This window comes from Mus pahari, chromosome 12 (genome assembly GCF_900095145.1).
Source record: "Mus pahari chromosome 12, PAHARI_EIJ_v1.1, whole genome shotgun sequence".
Taxonomy (NCBI): domain Eukaryota; kingdom Metazoa; phylum Chordata; class Mammalia; order Rodentia; family Muridae; genus Mus; species Mus pahari.
This window is the reverse complement of record NC_034601.1, coordinates 17,834,386-17,857,611: the sequence shown is the minus strand read 5'-3', so window position 1 is coordinate 17,857,611 and position 23,226 is coordinate 17,834,386. Positions and strand designations below refer to the sequence as shown.

At 46.1% G+C, this 23,226-nt stretch overlaps 1 protein-coding gene across 2 annotated transcripts in view; it reads left to right on the top strand.

Moving 5' to 3' along the window:
* Dgkg (diacylglycerol kinase gamma) overlaps positions 1-23,226 on the top strand; it is a 190,731-nt gene that overhangs the window by 153,712 nt on the left and 13,793 nt on the right. For both annotated transcript variants that reach the window (XM_021209178.1, XM_021209177.1), the window contains 2 exons: positions 2,296-2,473; positions 21,539-21,659. In XM_021209178.1, coding sequence (XP_021064837.1) covers positions 2,296-2,473; positions 21,539-21,659 — 299 coding nt within the window. The remainder of the gene's footprint in view (positions 1-2,295; positions 2,474-21,538; positions 21,660-23,226) is intronic.

Below are 23,226 nucleotides of genomic sequence, written 5' to 3'. Positions count from 1 at the left end.
CACGGGAGTTGTTTTACTTCACGGATCTTCCTTTATGAAAGGCGGAGGGGAAAGTTCTCTTAGGTTCGTCTCATCTCAGAGCCTCCGTGATTCCATCTCAAAATCCATATGCACTGGTAGGAACAGGGTCCTGAAGACACGCTGCATCAATAAAACACCTCACGCTAAGGTTACTACTGCATGATATGTGGTGTGTTAAAGTGACCGAGAAGAGACTTGATCCCTGGTTTTGCCGTTCTATGACTTAACCCCCACATGATGGTGAGCTGCAACTAAGGCCACAGAATATCGATCTGAACAGTCTGAAGGAGGTTTGAACCAAGAACTAGATTAAATAAATAAATAAATAAATAAATCTAAAGTCCTGCATCTAAGCTATATTTTTCAATCCTACATAAGGTCAAGAGATATAAACACATAGTAAGACAAAGGTCAAGGTAACTGAGGTGACTCTTTTACCCACTTCAAACAAAAGAGCTAATGAAGATCTTACCACATCAGCGATAAGGACAGTGGCAGGTAATTTGTGACACATTTATGAGTGCTTTGTACATGTCTTGTTTTATGACCATGATGATGTGATAAGAGTTCCAGCCCCAAGAAAGACCAGTGTGATTGCCACCTGTCCCACCAAACAGGTCAGCGCCGATGCTTCCGATGTCAGGGACAATTAGGCAGGGAATAAATTGTGGTGTGTAGAAAACAGAACAATCAAAATAGGAAAGGTCTGGAAAGGAGGTGTGAGCAGTGGCCACACGCAGCCCAGAGGAGTGAGAGGAAAAGAAAGCCCTTACGTCTGAGAGCGTTACTGCTTAACTTAAAATCTGTATGCTTCCATCTGTACACTGTGTGAACTGCGTACCCACTAAAGAGGACTTTCAAAGGCTCCAGTCTCCCCAGTAGAGAAATGAGTTTCCAGTTATCAGAAAAGCTCACTGTATTCTTGTTCTGTGGTTGGAAAACAAGGCAGAGGTGCCAACACTGATTAGAACTTCAAAGAAATCAGGCGGTGGGTGAGTCACTGTGAACATACGGAGCACCAACACTCTCTCTCTCTCATCCTCCTCTGGTGAAGACTCTGAAAGTTTGATTTCTGGGTACTCTAGGCCATTTTCTGTCGTTCCTGAATACCATAAGCTGGGTGAATAGAAAATAACAAACGTTTGGTCCTGGATTCGGGATCAGGGTCTAGGGGCTGTATATGACGGAGGCTTCTCCTTCTGTGAGTCCTGCCGTCTGCAGGCAACAAGAGCACAAATCATTTCCTTCACCCTCGGACAAGGCTAATAAGATCTGGGGCTCCGGTTCTAGAGACTTCGTCTAAAATCCTAATTAGGCCCCACCTCTTCATACTGTGACAATGGAATTAACTCCCACCAAGAATTTGATGGAGGCATCCAGACCATAGCAGCAGACAACCCAGGTGACAGTAGATTGCTACCATATGCTTTGGACTGTCTTCCTTTCTTAAAAGAAGCAAAATTTAAAAAGCAAAACCAAACAAACAAACAAACAAAAATAAAAACAACATGGTCTTTATAGTCAAATTCCACAAATGTAGAGTTTATCCGGGCATTCTTGGATAATAAAGCGTGTCTCTTTGGGTCCCATTTGTTCTTTTGTAAATGAAATAAATCACCAGCAATCCCGAGGGACAAGGATTGAAGCTAGCGCATTTTTTGCTGTGTTGGTAAGCCTTGTGCCAAAATGGGATAGCTTTCCAGCTCGGTGAAGCCGTCCAGTCTCTCAGACCTCACCAGGGGAGGGGGTGGTAGAAAGCAGATAAAGAAACTCTGCTACGTCAGCAAGCACGCATGCCAGAGCCACACTTAGTGTCTCACTTATGAGAAACAGGCAGATTGGAAGGCCTCCCAGACCCAAAGTCTTGCACTTCTTAAGAACCAGGCAGAGAGCGGGAATAAAATAAAAGAATAAGACGAAAATTGTCATTTGTTGAGAATCTACCTAATACTGGTTTCTGGACCCAATGACACCACAGATCTTCACGGTGATTAGCAAGGGTCCAAACTGGGGGGTATTAGGATGGACTGAAGGACAGTTTGGCAACCACCTTGTCTAAATTACATCCATAAGTATTTCTAGCCCTTTGGAAGTCCATTCTGGATGACTCTGTGTCTCACCATGGCAGCCAATGCCTCGATTCTGAGAAGCTGCCAGATGTTTAGTTTCTGACTGACAGTGATTAGGTGGCGTAGGACCTGTCACTCTCTTTTAGAAGCCTGGTGACCACGCGTGGCCCCACCATGATCTGCCCTCTCTCTCTCTGCTTTGCAGTGTGACGGAGTTGAGGTGGATCTGAGCAACATCTTCCTGGAAGGCATCGCCATTCTTAACATTCCCAGCATGTACGGAGGCACCAATCTCTGGGGAGAAACCAAGAAGAACCGGGCTGTGATCCGGGAAAGCAGGAAGAGCGTCACAGACCCAAAGGAGCTGAAATGCTGTGTCCAAGGTAAGCAAGCATGAGGATAATTGCTCCAGCCATTGCCCGGGTGACAGAGTGAGTTGGCAAGCCACAACAGAACCTACATCAGGCTCGATAAGGCCCCACAGATGCCAAGGACTGGAGCTCTGGGAACAGGCTGACTCATTGGTCCTGGTGTTACAAAGTTTGCAATCTCATTGAGAAGGCAAGATTCACAATGAAGGAACCCTAAACAATAGTCTATAGTCAAACCAGGGCTCTAAGAGGTCAGGTGTCAAGTACTGTTCCTGCCGTGGGTACCAATGTCTTCCAGTGTCTACAACCAATAGTTCTCATCATGTTCTCGCCTCCCAGAGCAACATCAGACCCTACCCATCACTCCTGCTCCTGGAAGCCCTTCATCCAAATGGCTTCTAGAACTCTCTTGCTCCCAAGTTTTCTTGTTCGTCCTCCTGCTTCTCTTTTCTCTGGCCTCTTGATGCTACCAGGGTTCCCACACAGGTCTTTGGCCTTCTCTAGTTTGTCTGTACGTCACTGGTGGCCTCCTCCAGTTGAAAGCCTGTGTATGAGCCTGTGATGCTACCAAACCTGCCCTGCTTACCCCTCTCCATACCCCAGGCTCATACATCCAGCAATCTGTGCCACGTTTCCTTGGTGTAAGTAACAGACGTTGCTATCTCAGCATGGCCAAGGCTGAACTCCTGTTGTCCCTTCCCACAAGCTTCTCCAGCCTTCCCCTGGACTCAGGCCCAAACATTGGCTTCATCCTCTCCTTACATTCAGTCCATAAGAAAACCCATTAGTTAATGACTTTTTAATTTGTTGTTATTTTTATTACTGATATTATGTAAATGGGTGCTTTGCCTGCATATGTATCTGCACACCACTTGTATTCAAGGGCCCGTGGAGGCCAGAAGAGAGTATCAGGTCCTGTGGAACTAGAGTTAGTCAGTTGTGAGCTACCATGTGGTTGCTAGGAATTGAATCTGGGCACTCTCAGAAGTGTTCTCTCTCCAGCCCCAGTTCACTGCCTTTTAAAAAATGCCCAGAATCCAATTTCTTCATCCCACCTGCTTTTTGACCACCTGGATCTAAGCCATTATCTTCTTTCCTCTGAATTACTAGAAATCTTTCTCTCTGGATTCTAGTGGCGCTATATGTAATGTGTACTCACCAAGCGTGGTAGTGTGTGTCTGTAATAGCGGGACTCAAGAGGCAGGACATGATGGCAGCCTAGACTTTATACCTGGAATAACCCTCCAAAGCAATCTGTTCTCACAACCACAGAAAGACCCCTGAGAAAGATGTCAGTTTATGACATGGACCAAATCCAGTACTGACTCCAAGTAAAATACCAAATGTTCAATGTGGCCTGGAGCCCTCGTGGGGTGTAGCCTTCAGCTAGCCTTCAGTAGCTCCCAGACCCCATCTTCTGCATATGGACTCTCCCCATCATGCACACTACTCCTGTCAATCATGCAGGCTGCATGTGTAAGTCAACCTAGTCCTTTCCAGAATAGCCGGCAGTATGTCTCAGAGACCCTCAGCTTGAAATGCACAAGGATACAGGAGAACATTCTGAGATGCCCTTAAATGACGTTCATCCCTTTCTCAGTCAAGGACTCAGTCTAAGCTCCTGGCTACTGACACTGATTGGTCACAGCCTTCTTGGTATCTCAGTTGCTAGGAGAGTAGAGGGGTGAGAAGCTGGGCTGAGGGCATTGCCATGGGTACTATACCAGCAAAAGAGGACTAAATTCTAGTATGGGTATTGCTAACAGCCCATTTATTGACACCTCAGTTTTTATTGCTGTAAAACCAGCTTTTTAGGTAAAATCTTGTTAGCTGGATGGATGGGGCCAAACAAGATTGAGTCCTAAACTAGACTTGTTTTGTGAAAAGATTCCTGGACTCCAAGCTACCTACCACTGAAGGGAGAGACCCATCTACCACTGAATGGAATGGGTACTTGCTTATTTCATGTGGATCTATATTCTAGGGAAAGGTAATCATGAAACATCATCTTCATACCTCTGCCCTTTTAAAGCAGACTCAGGAATATTTCTCTTTTGCCCTCTTAAGGCCCCTTCATTTCACACAGTAAACTTTGCAATTTGTATGAATTATTAAACTGAATAATGCATTCCACTTTCCTCCCTTAGCAGGGGAAGTTGTGGGTGCTAACAGAGGGAGGGAAATATTAGAGGTTGTAGAAGGTTTCTGACGCCCCGCCCCGCCCCACCGAGCTCTCACCTCTCGGGCATCCAGCTCTATCAGAACAGAGAAGGAAGTGACAAAAATGAGGCCTCCCCCATATTTACCCTGGGGGTTGAGGAAGCTCTTCCTGGGATCATATTCTGCTTCTGGGCTCAATGTCGGCTTACATCTTAAATGTCTGATCTTACCTTTTGTGTTCTTTAAGCAAGAATAAACTATTGATCACTCTTAGCTCTTTTCTACAAGCCCCTTTTCCTGTCTCCAAAACGCACTGTCGAGAGATGAAAGAGGAAGCACTTCCTGCTCTTCAGCAGGAGTGTGAGCAGACCGAAGCAGAGGCCCAGGAGGGGTCCTGGCTTCTGGGCTTCACAGAGATCTCAACTTTGAGCCTTCCTCCTGAAAGAGCCACCATCCCATAAGAGTGAAGTTGACAGCAGGAAAGCTAAAGAGACACGTTTGTTCATTTAGTGCCCGGCTGCAGCCCAGACTCTGCCTGTCACTAGATTGCGGCCTGGGGTGTGTCCTTTCAGGTTCTTGACACTCCATTTTTCTTACCTGTATAACAAGCAATCTGGAAATCATATCTTGAGTCTTCTAACAGCTCCCAAAAATGACTGTCCTGCTTTGGTCAATGTGACCTCCTTGAGCAGAGTTATCTCTACACGTTTCCTTCTGTGTGTTCTGTCCCAGGATTTCCGGGTCAGTAGCTAAGGGCAGGGAGCTCTCTCTCTCTCTCTCTCTCTCTCTCTCTCTCTCTCTCTCTCTCTCTCTCTCTCTCCAGGCTGTTCATCTGTGGAGACTCCTGACTCCTTGGCCTTTCCCTGGGACTGGGATGGGGGGAGGGAGAAATCAGGGCAGAGAACAGGGAGAAGGATCCTATTATAGGAAGGACAAATCTCTCACCAGACATCAACCTTCTTCCTCAGAAGATTACCCAAGTAAGAAGATCTCACAGATACCACAGAGTGGATTCTTTTAGAATGAAGGCTACAGAGGGAGCAACAGGCATGGGTGGACAGCCCAGGCTTATATTTGGGCTTTATATTTCTCAGTTTCATAACAACTTGAAAATGACTCCACCCCTCGGTTTCCTCGTTTATAAATTCGGCACAATAATACCTAGGGGTCCTGACTGCGTCAAGACGACGGTGGGTGGAAAAGGACCTGGACTCAGTATGAGCTCAGACTTAAAAATAACCTCCCTCTGTCTTCTTCTACACCTAGAATGGAAGTAGGGGTCTGGTTTGAACACTTCTGTCTTCAGCATGCATCCACAATGAGAAAGAGCAAAGTGAGCTACTGCAGACTTCAGCTCGTCCCTCACCTAGCGCAGAAGGCTGAGCAAGCAACGGGACCTACCACTGTCTCCCTCCCCAGGCTTCTCGGATTCCAGAGACAGAGTTAGGGACTGTGAGTTTCTGAAGCCCTGCTATCTGTCCCCAAGTATCAGAATCTATTAAGTAAGGGGCTGGACAGTTGGCTTAGAAATTAAGAGCAGATAATGACGCTCTCTCAGAGGACCCGAGTTCAATGCCCAGGACTCATATCAAGTCGTAACCACCTGTAACTCCAGTTCCAGGAGACTTGACATCTCTAGCCTCTGCAGGCTCCAGTGTTTACCCACACACCGATACAGACACAGACTTTGAAATCATCAGAAAATAAAATTTATAAAAAAAATGAAAAGCATTCGGTACATGAGAAACACCTAGCATCAGTTACCATTAATATTGGTAATAAGACTAGTCAGAAATAACCTCTAATTTTTTTTCTGACATTCTATTGTAGCTGGCAAGTGATTTTATATGAACTAATATAATCCTAACCCAAAACCCATGAAAAAGATTAGGTACCTAGCCAAATGAGCCTACTTCATAGTTGGGGGGGGAGGGGGGAACCCAATCAGTTTACGCCCAGAAGTAGCATCGGAACCAAAACTTGTGTCTACGATGCCAAATCAGCCCCTCAGGGATAGTGTCCATCTAGAAAATGTAGAGACTTCTGTGCATATTGTTCAAGCCAGGCTGTCACAACATGGGCGACATGTAGGTATAGTCCAAGGAGAGGATCCAATCTACTTAGTAACACTCTGCTCGTCCCTGTTAATGATACCAGTCTCTAGAGCCCCCACCAGAGAGAGCAGCTTTGAACTCCCTGGGCACTGAGCTCTCCCTCCATCTCATCAGAACACTGGCTGTAGGTTGCCCTGAATCGTGGGTTGCTCGCCCTCATCATCTCTTCCCCTGTCTGTCCTGGAAAGTAAGGGGGCGGGGGGCAATATGTTCCACAGTGACCCTTTCTTTACTGCTCCGGTGTCAAGCTGTGTGAGCCTGGGAGAGCGAGGTGTAAAATGTGAGGTGGGCTGAACTCTCCTGAAACAGCCAACCTTAGTCAGAGCCTCAGACAGTTTGAAACCTGAGGGTTAAGAAAGGTCACCTGAGTAAAGCCCTCAGGAGTTCAAGCTGTACACAATCACAAGGACAAGCTGCCCGTGGCCGAAACAGAGGCACACAAGTAACAGCTGCTGGGGTGAACTCACTCCTATCCACTGCACCTGGGAAAGAGCACGAAAACACAGTCCAAGAGCAGTTGTGCTTCGAAGAATCTGTCACCAGACTCTGGTGGTCTTGGAGTGTTCTCGAAAACGATCAGACTTCTCACACCACTCCGATCGTGGGCTGTGTTCTGACAAACCTTTGTGTCCCTTTCACAGCCCACTATCCAGGAGGGTGTGGAGTGTTCTACAGAAAGGGTTTCCGTAAGGACAGAGGAGGAATCCCGCCTTCAGTGGACACAGCAGATAGTAGATTCTGCGGGACAGGATCAGGCGCAAGTAAAATTGATGAGAGAAAAGGTCTTAGGACGTGTTATATGCGAACATGGGAACTGTTGAACATTCATTTGAGAAGAGAGATGTGCTGGCAATCTTTAAGCCATCCAGGTGCAGCTTAGAGAACTTGTAGCTGAGAGTCTGTGTGGAGTGCAGGAATACCCCAAAGGAGAATTAAACAACAACTCAGGCCTTGTCACCACCACCCATGTGTCCTTAGTGACTGTCTCCACCTCACCAAACAGAAGAGTGATGGGGGCTCCTTCCCTCAGGACTATTGTGAGAGTTGAATGACATCGTCCTTGTGGGCACATAACTGCCTGCACCTAGAGCTTGATAAGGCCTTGATTAACAGTCACCATAATAACTGCTTGGTGTTAAGGAATATGAAAGGGACAGTTTAGAACCTTTTCTCTTCACTGCTCCTTCGAATTTTTGGCCAAGGTTTCCTTTAAATCACCCATGGCTCCAACAGTCAGAACTTCTTGGGTTATCATCGTGACTATCCTTAAAGTGCATCTGGCTGTTACTGCGGGCATAGGAGAAGCAGACTGTCACCTAGAGATGCGGGGGGGAAGGACAGGGATCTGGTCGCCAAGTGAAGCAGAAACATGGGTGAGTGAGTGAGGCTGGAAAGCAGAGTCCTTGGAGGTCTGCCATTCTGCCTGGCACCCGCCCAAGATATAAATAAGAGACTTCCTACGCACTCTCTCTAACCCTCAATCCAGTCTTCGGCCTGGGATCAGTTACCCCCCACTGGACCCTCTGGTTATCTCACACGTGGTTTCTCTATCAGTCCCCCTTGAGCCACAAATAGAGTGTTCTAGAAAGTTCAAAACTAAAATCTCTCTAGACTCTCACCAGATAATAATTGCTGCCATTGTTGGTAAACAAGAACAAGGGTCAGACATTTCTGGTAGAGAGTTCTTACAACATTGCAGACGGGTTTTGTCAGGTCATCTAACATACATGCAAATGTACCTACCAGGAAAAGACTTCCCCAGCTGGGGCTAACACAGCATGGCCTCAAGAGGATAAACCCACAAAGAGACATAGGAACTGTGATAAGTGCTAAAAAGAGTCCATGGCTCCCGGGTCCCAATGAGCCCAGCCAGCCAGCCAGCATGACTAACACAGGTACACCCAAGGCCTCGATAGCCAGGTGCTCGAGCCTGGTGACAGAGAGTCACTCCCCATGCCCACGAGCATCATTCTGCTCTCCCAGATTCCGAGGCGCTCTAGGAAAGGGAAGCAAACCACAGTGCAAACCCCCTGGCATTCGAGATCCCAGGGCCCTCGGCTCCCGACTCTGCTGCTCTGCAAGCACAGATGGATTGCTCACCTGAGCACCGTGCCTCGTGGGTTTTCACCAATCATAGGAGCTATGCCCTGAACTCTAAAGCCAGGGCACAGATGCTCTCCAGCCATCTCAAAGGTTCCTACTCCCAACTGGGAAACCACAGCTCAGCTGAGACTCAAAGATGATGGTGAGCATAGGTTTATAGTTTCTTGTGGCTTTCTTTCCAGTTTTGTATAAAGTCCTAACAGGTAGGGCCTGAGAGCTTCAATGTTGGCCAAGGCTTTTCCTAATTATCCTAAAGATTGTACATTTAGCAGGGGGATGGTACTTACTTTCTGTTTCTGTGATAAAATGCTGACCAAAAACCAACTTAGGGAGGAAAGGATTCACTTGACCGACAGGTTATAGTCCGTCCCAAATGAAGCCACAGCAGGAACCTAGAGGCAGGAACTGTGGAGGAGAGCTGCTTGCTGGCTTGCTCTCCATGTCTTCTTCAGCTTGCTGTATCATAAAACCCAGCACCACTTGCCAGGGCTGGGGTGGGGGTGGCGAGACACTATCATAACGGTCTCTCCACGTCAATCGTTAGTCAAGAAAATGCCCGGTGCCTCAGCTGAGATTCTCTCTTCCCAGGTGTCTCTAGTTTGTGTCTAGTTGACAAAAACTAACCAGCATAAAGATCTCTCCTGTGGGTTGTTGGCACAGAAGGAGGCATGTGAACTCTGAGTTCTAGGTGTATGCAGAGGGACTCTCTTCTCGGCACTGGAAAGTTACCATGGCAACATGTGTCATCCTGGTAAATGTTTGCAGGCCTACTGAAAGCCTTTCCTTTGCTGTGCACAGGAAATCACAGCTCTGCCATTCAGTCTTTCAACAGCCCACGCTGGCATCAACAAACCCCAAACTAGTCATTATCTCTCCCTTCTACCCATCTCTTGCTCCTCTCCCAGAGCCCACTGTCTCTCTTCACGCACATGTTCCCTGCCTGGTTAGTGTCTTACCTGCTTCCCAAGCCAGATCCCAGAGTCCTGCATTTCCCCCCTTCAAGCTACCTAGTAGAACTCTCCTGTGAGTCCCTCACCAGACTGGGAGCTCCCTAGGGAGCTCCAGATGCCATCATCCCTGTGCCTGGCAGAGTTGATTCTCAGAGGCCTCAAATGGGCTTCCGAGTACTGGTTGGTCACATGAGCGGGGACACATGGAGTGGAGGTGTGCTAGAGGGCTGTTTTTAAGTTGGACTATCAGGAAAATGGAATTTTTGTGAATGATGGTGGCACTCAGGACCCCAGGACCTCTCTGACAGTGACAGCCTGTGTTGCAGCTTGGGAAAGCCTGCCTCTGACCTCCCCCTCTAAGCTTCTCTCTATTCCCAATGGACTCTGTCAGAAAGGAACTGTGGTCTATGGAAACTCACAGTGACCAGGAGGATTCTGCAGGTAAGGCCAGTTCTCCCCGCCCCCCTCCCCTTTTGTAGCGTCCAGATGAAGGCTGCACAATGTGGATTTTAGATGCCTGCTTCAGTAGAAGCAGACTTTTCTACGTAGTACTGAAACTCTGGAACCGTAGGTCTCTTCAAATATTAGTGATTATTTTATCCTCTAGATGAGGAGAAAGAAACAGCAAGGTGGAGCGGCTTGCCCTTGGTCAAACTTGGATTGAAATATAGGTCTTCTAGTCCACAGAGAACAAGCGTCACTCCTCCTCAGTCTCCTGGGGGGCAGAAAATATTTTCTATATTAAGACATGTAACTAGGCTTTGTGTGCCAGAGTCTCCAACGCAACTTCCCAACTTAAGTTCACCTTACCTGTAAAAGTAGCCCTGGAGAATGATTGAATGAGTGTATGAGTCTGAGTTCCAATAAAGCTTTATTAACAAGAAACAAATAGCGGGCTGTATTTGGCCTTCATGCCATGGCTAGCTAGTCTGTGCTCTAGAACCTCAAATGGTCCAGGACCCAAGAGGATGGGCATCACTTGAGTGCAGTGTAGACTGTCAAGGCCCACACAGACACGCTAGATCAGAATCTGCATTCCCAACACCCTCTCTAGTCATGTGTGTGAAGGACTCCGCTGGTTGACCTGGCTCCTCCCCCAAGCCCCCAAAAATGTCATGCTTAAGTTTTATATACTAGAAAAATAAGGTGTGGGGAAGTTACACGGCTCAATTGCTGGGTCTCGATCTAGAGTCCAAGTTCTAGCATTCCCAACATGGAGTTCTTTCTACACACATCAAAGAACCTACCCTAGCTCCAGCCCCATGGCTTTGGGTTGGCCCATGATCCAGTCAAATTCGCTGGAAATCCGAAGGGAAGCAACCAGTCTTTCTCCCTTGGCTGACTTTGGAGCAGAGGACACCAGCTGGGTCTCCTCCTCCCCACGCCCATCTCCTGAAACCCAGGAGGGGCTGGTGAGATGGTAATGTGCCAGGGGAGACGCTTTACCATCTGTAGAGGGAAACCTGCTCTCATGGCGGCAAGCTGGAGCTAAACTCTCGCTTCATTCCTGCCTCCAGAGGTCTGCTGCTCCAAATGGAAGAGAGGCCATGCAAACTTCATTTTCTACATGCAAAAGGAACAGCTAGTCCAGGCTAGAACTAAACACCTTGTTGTTTTGTGTCAACTGTTGTTCTATGGCTTGCACCATTTTGGTTCCCAGACCTGTCCCTGTTCTCCACTGCAGCTTTTAAGGCATTCAATACCAGCAGGCTCTTCCTGAGATCCACCCCCACAGCAAAGCACCCTGCTGGCCATATGCCCAGACACTGTTGTTCAGAAATCTTGGCCAGTTTCTATTTTGTGCAAGGATAGTATGTCTTAGTCAGTTGGGGCTGCTGTAATAGAAGACCACAAGCTGAGTGGATTAAACAGCAAAAATTTCATTCTCATACTTCTGGATGCTGGAAAGTTCAGCATCAGGACGCAAGGCAGTTTGGTTCCTGCCGAGGGCCACATCCTGGCCTGCAGATGGGAACTTCTTGCTACATCCATCATCATTCGTACACAAAGTTCCTCTCATTATACCTCTTTAAGGGAAAAAAAAAAAAAAAAAGGTTACCCTCATGATGCCCCCAGTGCCTGCTACACTCAAACTGAGTGTTGGGGCTTCACCATATGAATTGGGGAGTGGGGGGGGGGCAGACACAAACATTTAATCCATAGCAGTATTTGAGCTTATTGGGGTTTTGTTTGTTTGTCTCACCATATAGCCCAGGCTGGCCCAGGATCCTCTTAATGCTAGGATTACTGTCATGAGCTCTCAGCCCTTAGTGTTAAATTGAAATGAACTAATAAATGACATGTTAGTCTGTCATTTAGTGAATACCTACTGAGGAGATGAAAGGTTGCATATTTTGCTACTTAATTTTATGTCTGAGGAGGCTGAGACCTGGTGGGGTTAAAACACTAGGCTGAAATCACACATCAACAGTGAATAATCAATCTGGACTCACACCTGGTGTCAAGTACTTAAGGAGGTCCAGTCACTGCAGAGGCTGCAATAAAAAGACAGCGTGGTCCAGCCCTTAATCCACAATGTCACCAGCATGGCATTTTGCCATAGGATGGGTCAAGAGGTAACCTAGCAACCATGTCAACATTAGCATAACAGGCAAGCATCATGGAGTCCCAGAGTCGTGGGGACCACAAAAGTGTGAGACACAAGAGAGAGAAGGTTTCTCCTTCAGAATCTGATCTTTGGCTAGTCAGCACTATGCCACACGCCTAGCAGGTGATCGACCTAATGAATGAATAAACAAACAAAATAGAACGTATGTGTGCGGGTCCTAGACTCTAGCAAGGAGACCGAGAGAAAGAAAACCTGAGCTGAGACAGAATGTGGGGTTGCAACTGTAAAGTCTTGATTTGGGAGACAGTGGCTGCAGAGAAATCATGGGTGGACCCAGGAGTAGCGGTGAATACACAAAGAATGCTACCATACAGATGAGTCCTCCCCACAGAGGACCCAAGTTCCTGCGCTTCCACGCACAACCTCAGCCTTCCCCTGCCTGTCTCCTCCCCATCCCATCCTCTTCCTGAGCAGATACTTCTGTTGGCAAAATAGGCACTGTAAGCAGAGACTTGCACTTCTTCCAACACACTGCCAACTCAGACTTCTTCCCATGTTCAGGTCAATTCGCCCACCATTTGTTAAGCATCCAGTTATATTTAGCACCATATGCTAAAAATATTTTCCACTTGTCATCTTATGTTAGCTCCCTATAGCGTTCCTGCCTTGGTCTGTTTTCTTCAACTATGACACTTTGCCACAGACCACAGCTCATGATATCTAAGACGGAAGGATGAGTTCTTCCTGCCCAGCATCACCTTAGCAGCCTGGTGATGCCAGATCTTGAAATCTTTTCCAGGATTTTCTTGCATCCTGAGAAATCTCCTCCACTCTGCTCTTCCCGACTCCTGCTGATACATGGCTCCTCTCCATCTAAAGCACACACCTTCTAAAACACAGAGGTTTACAAACCCTCCCTCTCCCACTGCAGCACCTTCATCGAAGCACTGGCTAAACCCCAAGACACAGCCACAGAATAAAGGGAGCCCTGTTCTCACATTGCTCCTTACACAGGCAGGCCTGCAGGCCCGAGAAGCAGTCATGGCATCCCTGGGTCTATGATTTCTCTTGCATTGACAATGCTTGTTCTGTTATCTGCATGATGGTGACAGGTCAAGGCCTCTCTGCTTTTGACCAGTCAAGAAACTGATCTCCATCTTGGCTGGAGAGCTCAAACATGATTAGGGATAGGGTGCATCACCCTAATTGAGGGAAACTTTGGGGGAAATGGGGCCCTGGCATGGGATGTGATTTGCCAATGATCATGCTACTTGGCAGAGTCCAAACCAAACAGCAGTCCATCTCGCACCTACCAGACCAGTCCCTTCCTTCCCTGACAGCTTGCCATTCCTTTATTCTCAGAGCCTTGCTTCTTCCTACCCCTTTCTTGGCTCAGCCAGCCTCAAAACTGACTTGATGCCTTCTGGCTACCTTTGTGCCTTGATGAAGCTTGACAGGTGTAAGACTTGAAATCTGGGAACCAATGTGACAGGCACACGACACAAAAGAAGGGGTGCCCTGCAGGAATGGATGTCAAGTCTATGTCTTTATGCTTGTAGAGCTCCAGGAACAATAGAAAACAAGGTAGATAGCTCTCTTGTTTGCTCTGTCTCTGTATCTCTCTTTCTCTCATGCATGTGCACACACAAGACACTGCAGTTGTAGCTTGGATACCTGAAGGTCCATTGGCCCATTTTAGGCTCATTTTTAGCATAAAGAAAACAGACATGGGGACACATCTCTTGCCAAGATCTGGGCAAATCCTTTCTAAGGAAACAGAAAATCACAATGACAGTACTGCTTCCTTCCCAGTGAGATGGGATTTGTACAGAGCACTCGCTACCCCACCAGGAGGATGACATGTCTACCTTCCAGGGGGTTGTACTCAAAAGTCCCCAAGAGAAGTGAGTAACAGGATTCAGACCCAAGAATGTGGCGCCCGTGCTCTGCAAAGGGCTGAGAGCAAGACAGATGGACCGTGAAGGCTTTCTGTAGGCAGCAGTATCTCCTTGGCTTTCTCCAGGTTGAACCCCACCTTTCAGGCTGGGGTACTTGTGCACTTGCTTTGAAATGCCTTTGCCGGGAGCTGTGTTGCATCTGTATGCAATCCAGTTGGGGCTCAGGTGATCTCAGTGCCCAGCTTTCGCTACCAAGAGCATGCAAACCGTCTCTATGGAGATGTGGAAGCCAGAGAGGAGCACGAGGTAACCCCCGTCTCAGCCCCAGGGATGGAGTCTGTAGGAAGGCCACTTGCTTCCACTGACGTGGCCCCACTGCCAAGCAGAGCTAGGGCGTGTCTTTCCTTTTGGAAGAGGTAAAAAGGGCCCTTGTTCCTATCAGCACACGTTGGCTTTTGTGGAACACTGGGAAAAGGGGCATTGCTATTTATAGAATACCTTTGTATTCACTTAATACATCAAGGTGTGGTTTATGATTTCACCTCTCATGGGCATGACTGATCATCTTCTAAATTCATAAGTTGAAGCTCTAAACTGTGATACCTAAGAATGTAGTTAAAATTTGATGCAGGTTTGTTTTGGTTTTTTTTTGGGGGGGGGTTGGTTTTGTTTTTTGTTTTTTGTTTTTTGAAAGTTAGTATATAAGTTAATAGGTCATATTTGTCTCCTCTCCTATCATCCTGCCCCTTTTTTACTGGCCTTAAATTGTCCCCTTCCTCCTTCCATGTAACGTGTAATCATTACTCTCTTTTCCTTCCCTTCCCTCCTTAACTTCCCTTCCCTTCCTTTCTACTTTTATGACCTGTGTATAAACACATGCACACACACACACACACACACACACACACACAGACACACACTCAGACATACACACGCACACACAAACCTGGAGTCCATGGTGATGGACAAGAAGCATGTGTGATTTGTTTTCCCACATCTGGCCTATCTGCCTTAGCAAAATAGTCTCCAGTTTCATCCATTCTCCTGTAAATGGTATAATTTCATTCATATGTAAAGCTAAATAAATTGCATTGTGTGTATGGACTATGTAAACATCTATAGTGAAGAGCGTCTATACCATGGGTGTGCCTTATATATATCTCTGTAACATGTCGACATAGCATCCTTTGGGTATACATACATACCTATGAGTGCTATTGTTGGGTCATTGGTAGTTCTAGATTTTATTTTTCAAGGAACCTCAAACATGCATGGGTTTACATTCTAGATACAGAGCCTTTAAGGGTGTAGTTAAGTAAACACAAGGCTGTTAAGATGAGCCATGATTTAATCTCATTGCTGTCCTTATATGATATAAATTTTGGAGCCATGGAGGTAACAGGGACGTGTGTACACAGAAGTTTATCTGTGTGGTCAAGATGGTGGTGGCCTGTAAGCCAAGGAAAGGCCTTAAAGAAAGCCAACCTTGCTGGCACCTTGACTTTAGACATGGGTGTGGTCCCTCTGGTTTCCAGGGCTACTGGCAGGTCTGAAGTTGTGTCCCCTTGGATACCAGGGATCTGTCATTGTTGTGTTCTGGCCCCTCCTCCTGGCAGTTGTTAGGACTAAGTAAAGCAAAGCAAAATGGTGTTGAAATAAAATGTGGGTGGCGCATGCCTTTAATCCCATCCCAGTACTCGGGAGGCAGAGACAGGTGGATCTCTGAGTTCGAGGCCAGCCTGGTCTACAGAGTGAGTTCTAGGACAACCAGGGCAATACAGAGAAACCTAGTCTCGAAAAACTAAAAAAAAAAAAAAAAAAAATGAAAAGAAAAGAAAAGAAAAAAAGAAAAAAGAAAGAAAATGTGGGAAAAAAGAGTAGAGGCACAGAAGACCGAGTGGGATGCTCTGTTTGTCCTAAGTGTATCTTGGTTTCTGACCTCTGCATAGAGGTAGGAGACAGTGGGGAGCACAGTCTGATATGCTATTCCTCGGTCTAATGTTGTGGTTTGTGGACTGTGTGAACAGCACTAAGAAGCCAGACAGGTAACCGCTTAGGAGGTTAGAGGGAGGAGAGAAACAGTCACACGGTAGCGCTGGTGCTCAGCCGGGCACTTTCACACACTTCAGGGTGAGCATTACAATCCCTAATTTTCACTTGAGAAAGTTGTAGATCAAAGCAGTCAGGAAGAAACTTGCTTTTATCCTTCCCCTGAACTCCTTTGGGCACTTTTATTACCTCAGGCTCAACTTCTCAAACTTGACTGTGTCTAGGAATCTTCCAAAGGGCTTGTTAGAACGCAGTCTGCTAGGCTCAACCTCCAGGATGTCTGATTCCACAGCTCTGAGGTGGGGCCCCAGGATTTGCATTTCTCACAAGTTCCCAAGTAATGAAAAGACTGCTGGTCCAAGACTACACTCTGGGAAGCACTGGCCAATGGCAACAAAAGCTTAGCTAACTGGATAGCAAACTGTGGTGAACTTTGGAATCACTGTTCCAGAGTAAATGTGATGCCTGGTTTTCATGGCTGTGAATTTTAACTGTTGGAAGCCATAACCTCGTCCCCTAGGTAAGGCTAGCATAGAGCAAAGTTTGGCAACCGCTGGCATAGCCACACTCTTTCTTAATTTTTCTTACCGTTGTTCTTCTTCAACTGCCCGTTCCTGAGACCACAGGTAACCAGCCATTGACCAGTTCCACTCACAGTATCCACCCACCCACATTTTACTCCAGTGTCTCACAACACCTCTGCTCTATCTTCCCACATCTCTTATTTGCCCCCTTTCTGTCATCCCTTTATCACTTTCCACATCCATCCCAGACATAGCAGTACAGCAGCCACAGTTACAGTCTACCAATAGTGGACACCACCCCATCTTCTCTCTGGTTGACTGTGTGCCGAAGACCTTGAGGATCCTATAAACCAAACTAAAGGCAGAACACCCCAGAGAACCTTCTGGAACTAATGTTTGGTATTTGTTACCATGAGCAGCATCTAATGAATTTTTAAAATATTGCCTTTTGGTTATAATACAACTATATATTTAAAGAAACACTTAGAAAAGCATAAAGAAGAAAGAGAATTAACGTCAATTTAATTATCCAGGGTTCACCATTGTTAAGATTTTACTAATATATTTCCTTTTCTTATATGCATTGTCTTACCTAGTTGAGAACATGCTACCTAAGTAAACTCATCTATTGACATCATAATTAATCATCATATAGACATATTTATGATGATTAAATATGCATGTTGCTATTTTAAAACAAGGTCTCACATAGTAGCTCAGGCTTTCTTGGATCCCACTTTGTAGTCCAGGCTGGCCTTAACTTCCTCCCTCAGCCTCCTAGGTACTGGGATTATGAGCATGAGCTACCATACCTGGCTTGTAAATATTTTAATGGAAGCAGAATTTTCCATCATGTAGATACCATAACAGATTGTTTGACTATTCCTGTGCAGGAAGAAATGTGGTAGCGGGGTTATTTTTTATAAGTGATACTACAGTGCATGTCTTTTCATGGACCTGGGTTTTGTCCGTGATTTCTCATCTAATCCCAAAAGAGTAGCAGCAGAAGCAATGTAAAACTTTCAGACTTATTACACTAGGCAAATTATTTTTCAACACCGATTCTTCTTGTAACATCTTGATTGTGAAGAACATATGCTGCATCTTCTTTTACCAAGCCCTTGGTGGTTTGCTTGATGCCACTGAGGACTGAATGACTGTCGGTGACATGATCGTGGCAGGCAGGCATTTATAAAACCGAATGCCAGAGGCTGAACAGGTTGGAACTGATGTTATCCTGGCTGCCCTACCCATTGCTCCCACATTCTCCCCTCTCCGTTTTTCTAACACCATGTCTTCCTCCATTCCTAGGATGCAAGCAAATGTTGGATATGCATTGTGCACAGAGCCTTGTCACCAAGGAATAGGAAGGACAGTGTTAGAGGCCTGACTCAAGGGCTACACAAACTCATGCATCGTTTTAGACTAGTCTCTAAATAATAATTCTCTTTAAGGAAAAATTAACTTTTCCCTCTGTCCTGTGTCTGTCAACCCCATATATGACCATCTCAGTCCCTGGTCTATTCTCCTGTCTTCCTCCTCCTCCCAAACCAGAAAAACAGCTTGACATTCAGCCATCTTTGAAATGTTCTCAATACCAATCTCCTTCAACTTACCCACTCAGCACCAGCTTCCTACACATCCCTGACCTCACAGTTCAATCTGGGCATTTTCTTCACTCCATTTTGTTTCTCCTTCTTAGACAAGACTCCTTCAGCAAGAGAACACTTTGTATTGCCGGTTCCTAACACAGTGCCTAGAACATTGCTGCTAACTCAGTCAGTTCTCTGAATGAGTGAATGAATCCTGCTTAACTAAGGTACATAGACATTCTATCTTAAACATTAATGAGTGGAGGAGTATAAAAGAAAATATGAACATGACACAATTGCCAAACGCTCTCTGAATCATTGGTACCCAAGGTAAAACAGACACCTGGTATACCAGATGTCCCAGTTCTGGATTCTGTGTTCTAAACACAGAATCTAAACATTCACTGTTGTTTGTGCCTAGACACTGCCTTACATTCTGTTCTCTTTCATCTTAGTACCAGACTTAATGTATACATAAGTATCTCTGTGGTGGAGAAAGAAAAGAGGAGTTGGGTAATGACAGATTTTTTTTTTTTAAGTATGACACAAAGAAAACTAAAACCTTGGGCTATTTATAGTTATCACACAAAAGAATGGCCTTGATGCTTAGTTACTTTAGGAAAGAATGTAGAGTAGATATCTTTAAGACTTTCTCAGTAGGTATTCTAGAAAGTTGGCAGAAAGATAATTAGGCAATGGTAGAAAGGGTAGCTAAATCCTGCAGCCAGGGTCAGGCTTAGGGCTAGGGTGATGGACAGGAGCCACCTTTGTTACACCTGAGAAGGCAGAGGACATATTCAAAAGTAAGATGACAACAATATAATAAGCCCCTAACCCCTTCACCTACATGTGTGCCAGCCCCTCCCCCACCTGCCCACTCCTGCTGGTGAGATCAGCCTTCATTACAGCTCTTCCAGAGCCAGGAAGCAAGGTACTGTGTGGGAAGTGATGGCTGTGAGGTGCTGTGTGGGAAGTGATAACAACTTTAAAGCCATTCAACAGGAAAATTTGTTAAAAGACCAAGACATTGTAAAGCTGAAACACTTGAGTCTATTAAGTCTCCTGTTCCTTAGAACATTTTGTTACCAGGGCATGTTTCAAGGAGGGGAAAACACTGAGCCATTGAGCTCTGTCAGATACCAAAGCCTGGTATAAAGTGCAACATTTTCTAAGGCATCTGTTTTTGCCACTGTGCTGAATAACTTCTAAAAGTTTTGCCTCCTCTTCTTGTCTCGTCTCATCTTGTCTTGTCCCTCCTCTTCTCCCCTCCCTTCCCTTTCCCTCCCCTCACTTCTCTCCCCCTCCTCCACTCCCTTTCCTCCCCTCCTCTTTCCTCCCTCTCATCCCCTCCTTTCCTCTCCTATCACAGCACAATGCCCCTGGCCTCCCTACCCCTAGAAGCAGTCTATTACATTTCTCTTCCTCCTCCTCTCTCATTATCTGCATCTTCTTCTCTTGCTTTCCCCCACCTTGCCTCCCGCACTTCCCATAGCCTATGCCATTTGCAGAGACATTATTAGACCAGCACAAGAAGCTAAGGCTTTGCAATGATTATTCAACCCTCGGTAGTAAGGGAGCTAATTAAGTGACTGGAGATTTAGACATTCATTGTTGATTAGCTCCAAACTCTTTCAGAGAGCCTCCAGCATTGTCCTAAATAAACCTTACCCTTTTATGGCTTCTTGTCCCAAGTCCAAGCGAAATGGAGAGCTTGGGGAGGCAGTGTGCCTTCAGGGATGTGGAGAGAGGTGAACTTGAGGAGAATGGAGTGTGAATGGGTGTGGAGGGGGAAGCTGTGGGCTTTTCAGAGATGATCCAGCTTGTATGTCCCTTGGCAGCTAATGACTATCAGTGATCATCAGTTTAGACTTCAGGGTTGACATGTTCACAGTCAGTCCAGTGCTTTGGTTTACTGTCTTCATGAGGTATAAAGACATCAACAGAGTGTTTTTTAAACAGCCATCTTCTAAACAAAGAATTTCCTCACTACTGTTAAACAACATATCTTTAGGGGACAGAAGCCATTTGATAAAGTCTTGACCGAGTTTTTTCACTGGTGTCTTGAATGGAATCTGAGAAAATGCACTCTTCCATTGGCAAAGGGACTAGACTTTTCTTTAAACTCTGCATCTTAATTTTGCTTCTGCTCTGATTACACAAACAGTGACATTTTAAGGTGAGTTTTGGACCCAGCACCCAACATTACCCCTGCCATCATTCTCACAGTGGAAAATGGAGGCAGAAACCCAAGCAAAATGGATCACTCCTCCCAGGCTAGAAATCAAAAGCTGCCGGATGGTGATGGCGCACGCCTTTAATCCCAGCACTTGGGAGGCAGGGGCAAGTGAATTTCTGAGTTTGAGGCTAGCCTGGTCTACAGAGTGAGTTCCAGGACAGCCAGGGCTACACAGGGAAACCCTGTCTCAAAAAAAAAAAAAATCAAAAACCAAACAAACAAACAAAGCTATAGCCACCACTGTAGGCAATTGCAGAGCCTGGGATTTGCGTTTTCTACCTGCTTTTCTACTGTGATCCGCAATGGCATGAGGGAGGTGAAATATGCTTCTCCTTTGCTTGGCTTATGATGAGGTATCCTGAAAGAGGCCCTAAAACTTCCTGAGGATGTCCATGGAGGGTGGTTCACAAGCAGCTAAGCACGGGCCATATTTGAGGTTACTTATCAGTCGTCATTGGCAGAGCTAAAATGTTGCTCTGACATTAAGAATAACGATTACAGACTCTTCAACATTCATTCCTATCCTATTCTCAACTCCATATGTCTCTAACTGCTCCGTTGGTGTATTTCAGGAATAGCTGATTTGTCATTTATGATAGTCTAGATTTGAAGGGGCTTCTTGGTGTCAGCCTATTCATTAGAGACATATTAATCTTCTAAATCAAAGCTTAAAAAAAAAACCTATAACTTGGGGTCTGCTTACAAAAAGATCCATCCTTTTTTTTTTGTTTTTTGTTTTTTGTTTTTTTGATGAAAGTGTCTGACTCAGTAGATGAGAGGGTGCAGATGGACCTGGGTTGGCCATCCAGGGACCAGACCTTCTAGATAGACTATGCTGAGTAAGAGAGATGAGTGCCATGCTCTTTGTTGTTCACTCTGCAGACCTCAGTGACCAGCTCCTTGAAGTGGTAGGTCTAGAGGGAGCCATGGAGATGGGACAGATCTACACCGGCCTGAAGAGTGCAGGCAGGAGACTGGCCCAGTGCTCCTCTGTCACCATTAGGTAAGTCTTCTTGTTATCCAGCATCTTCTGGGGGCTCCCCTACCTCCATGAACACTCGGGCAGATAACAAAATAACCAAAAAGCTACCTTTCAGGCAAATTGGGAGAAGAAGCTTGGCAGAAGTTTTACAAAGAGTACCTTGATGATATTCTTTCATTGTTGTCGTATATGTATTTCCCCCAAATATCTGCTCAGCCCATGTGGGTATCTATGGTTTCAGGGATAAACGTTTGGTGTTGGATGAGCAATTGGTGGGCTCTTCCCTAGGGAAGTCTATTTCTCCTGCTCTCAGGCTTCCTTAGTTGCCTGTAGTTCTTAGTAGGGTTGATGCCCCAGGAGCTTCCCCTACTCCCACCCCACCCCCATCCACATCAGCATGCCCATTGGTGTCCTCCTTGTTGAAGGAGTGGCTCTCCTGTCCTTTCCAAGAGGTACAATCTCCACAGCAGATGCCTGTTCCTCTGGCTCTTGCAATCGTTGTGCCCCCTCTTCTTCCATGACCCCTGAGAGTCAGGTGGGGGAGTTGGGTTGGCATTATTTAAACAGGACACAATGCTAACATCAACCAGAGGGTCCATCATAGCCTTTCCTCTAAACATTACCTGATGAGATAAACAGTGTATACTGTAAAGTCCAGGGCCCCAGAAGGCCACTTCTTTGTCCTTTTCTCTTTATAGTTTTAAAATATTCGACGTATGCCAGGGGTCACAGTTGCTCTTCTGTAAGTGGATGATAGACCCTGCATGCCTTCATACTCTAAACCATTAACATCAACAAACTTCTTGTACTGACCAAGAGGGTAACAGGCTTTTGGGACATGGATGACCTGGCCAGCCAGGACAGTTCTGGACTGTGTGGGGTCTCATGTGTGTGTGTGTGGGGGGGTTCTAATTTTAGTTCCCTCTAGTTACCTGTTTTGTTTTTTCTCAGCTTCTGACCTAACCTGGCTGTCTGAGAAGTCTTTTTTTCCTTTTGCTTCTCTCCCTTGTTACAGATCATATCTGTTGGTTTGCCTGAAGGATCTCCTAGAGGGGATGCTGGGCTAAAGGGATTCCCAGAGGCATTTGACTAAAGAATCTTTTCTCCCAGAAACTCAGAGCAAGTGTCAACAGGAGCACAGTTGAGGAACCTGTTCTTGGTCCATCCATCATCATTAGGCCAGTTCTCTCCTGAGGTCCCCGAGGGTCTGTTCCACAGTCCCCTTGTCAGATCCTATCTCTGGACTATCTGTCTCTTGTATTCCCAGCACCATATCCCCTTTCTCTCAGAGCCGAGGCTGCGATGGGACCCTCGTTTTCCAGATTGACACCAGCAGCCCTTGTCCAGAATTCTAAACATGACAAGGCCAGTTTGCCTGTAGAATGTCACAGCCCTAGCTTTTATAGATTACAGAGAACACAGGTGTCCTGGCTGCCAAGGAATCTAAAAAGTTAGGTATGGGGGGGGGGGGTTCCAAGCAACCAACTGATCTATTGCCAGATGGAAACAGAGGGAGGAGCTAAACACCCATCCTCCCAGATGGAAACAGGGGAAGGAGGTAAACACCCATCCTCCCAGATGGAAACAG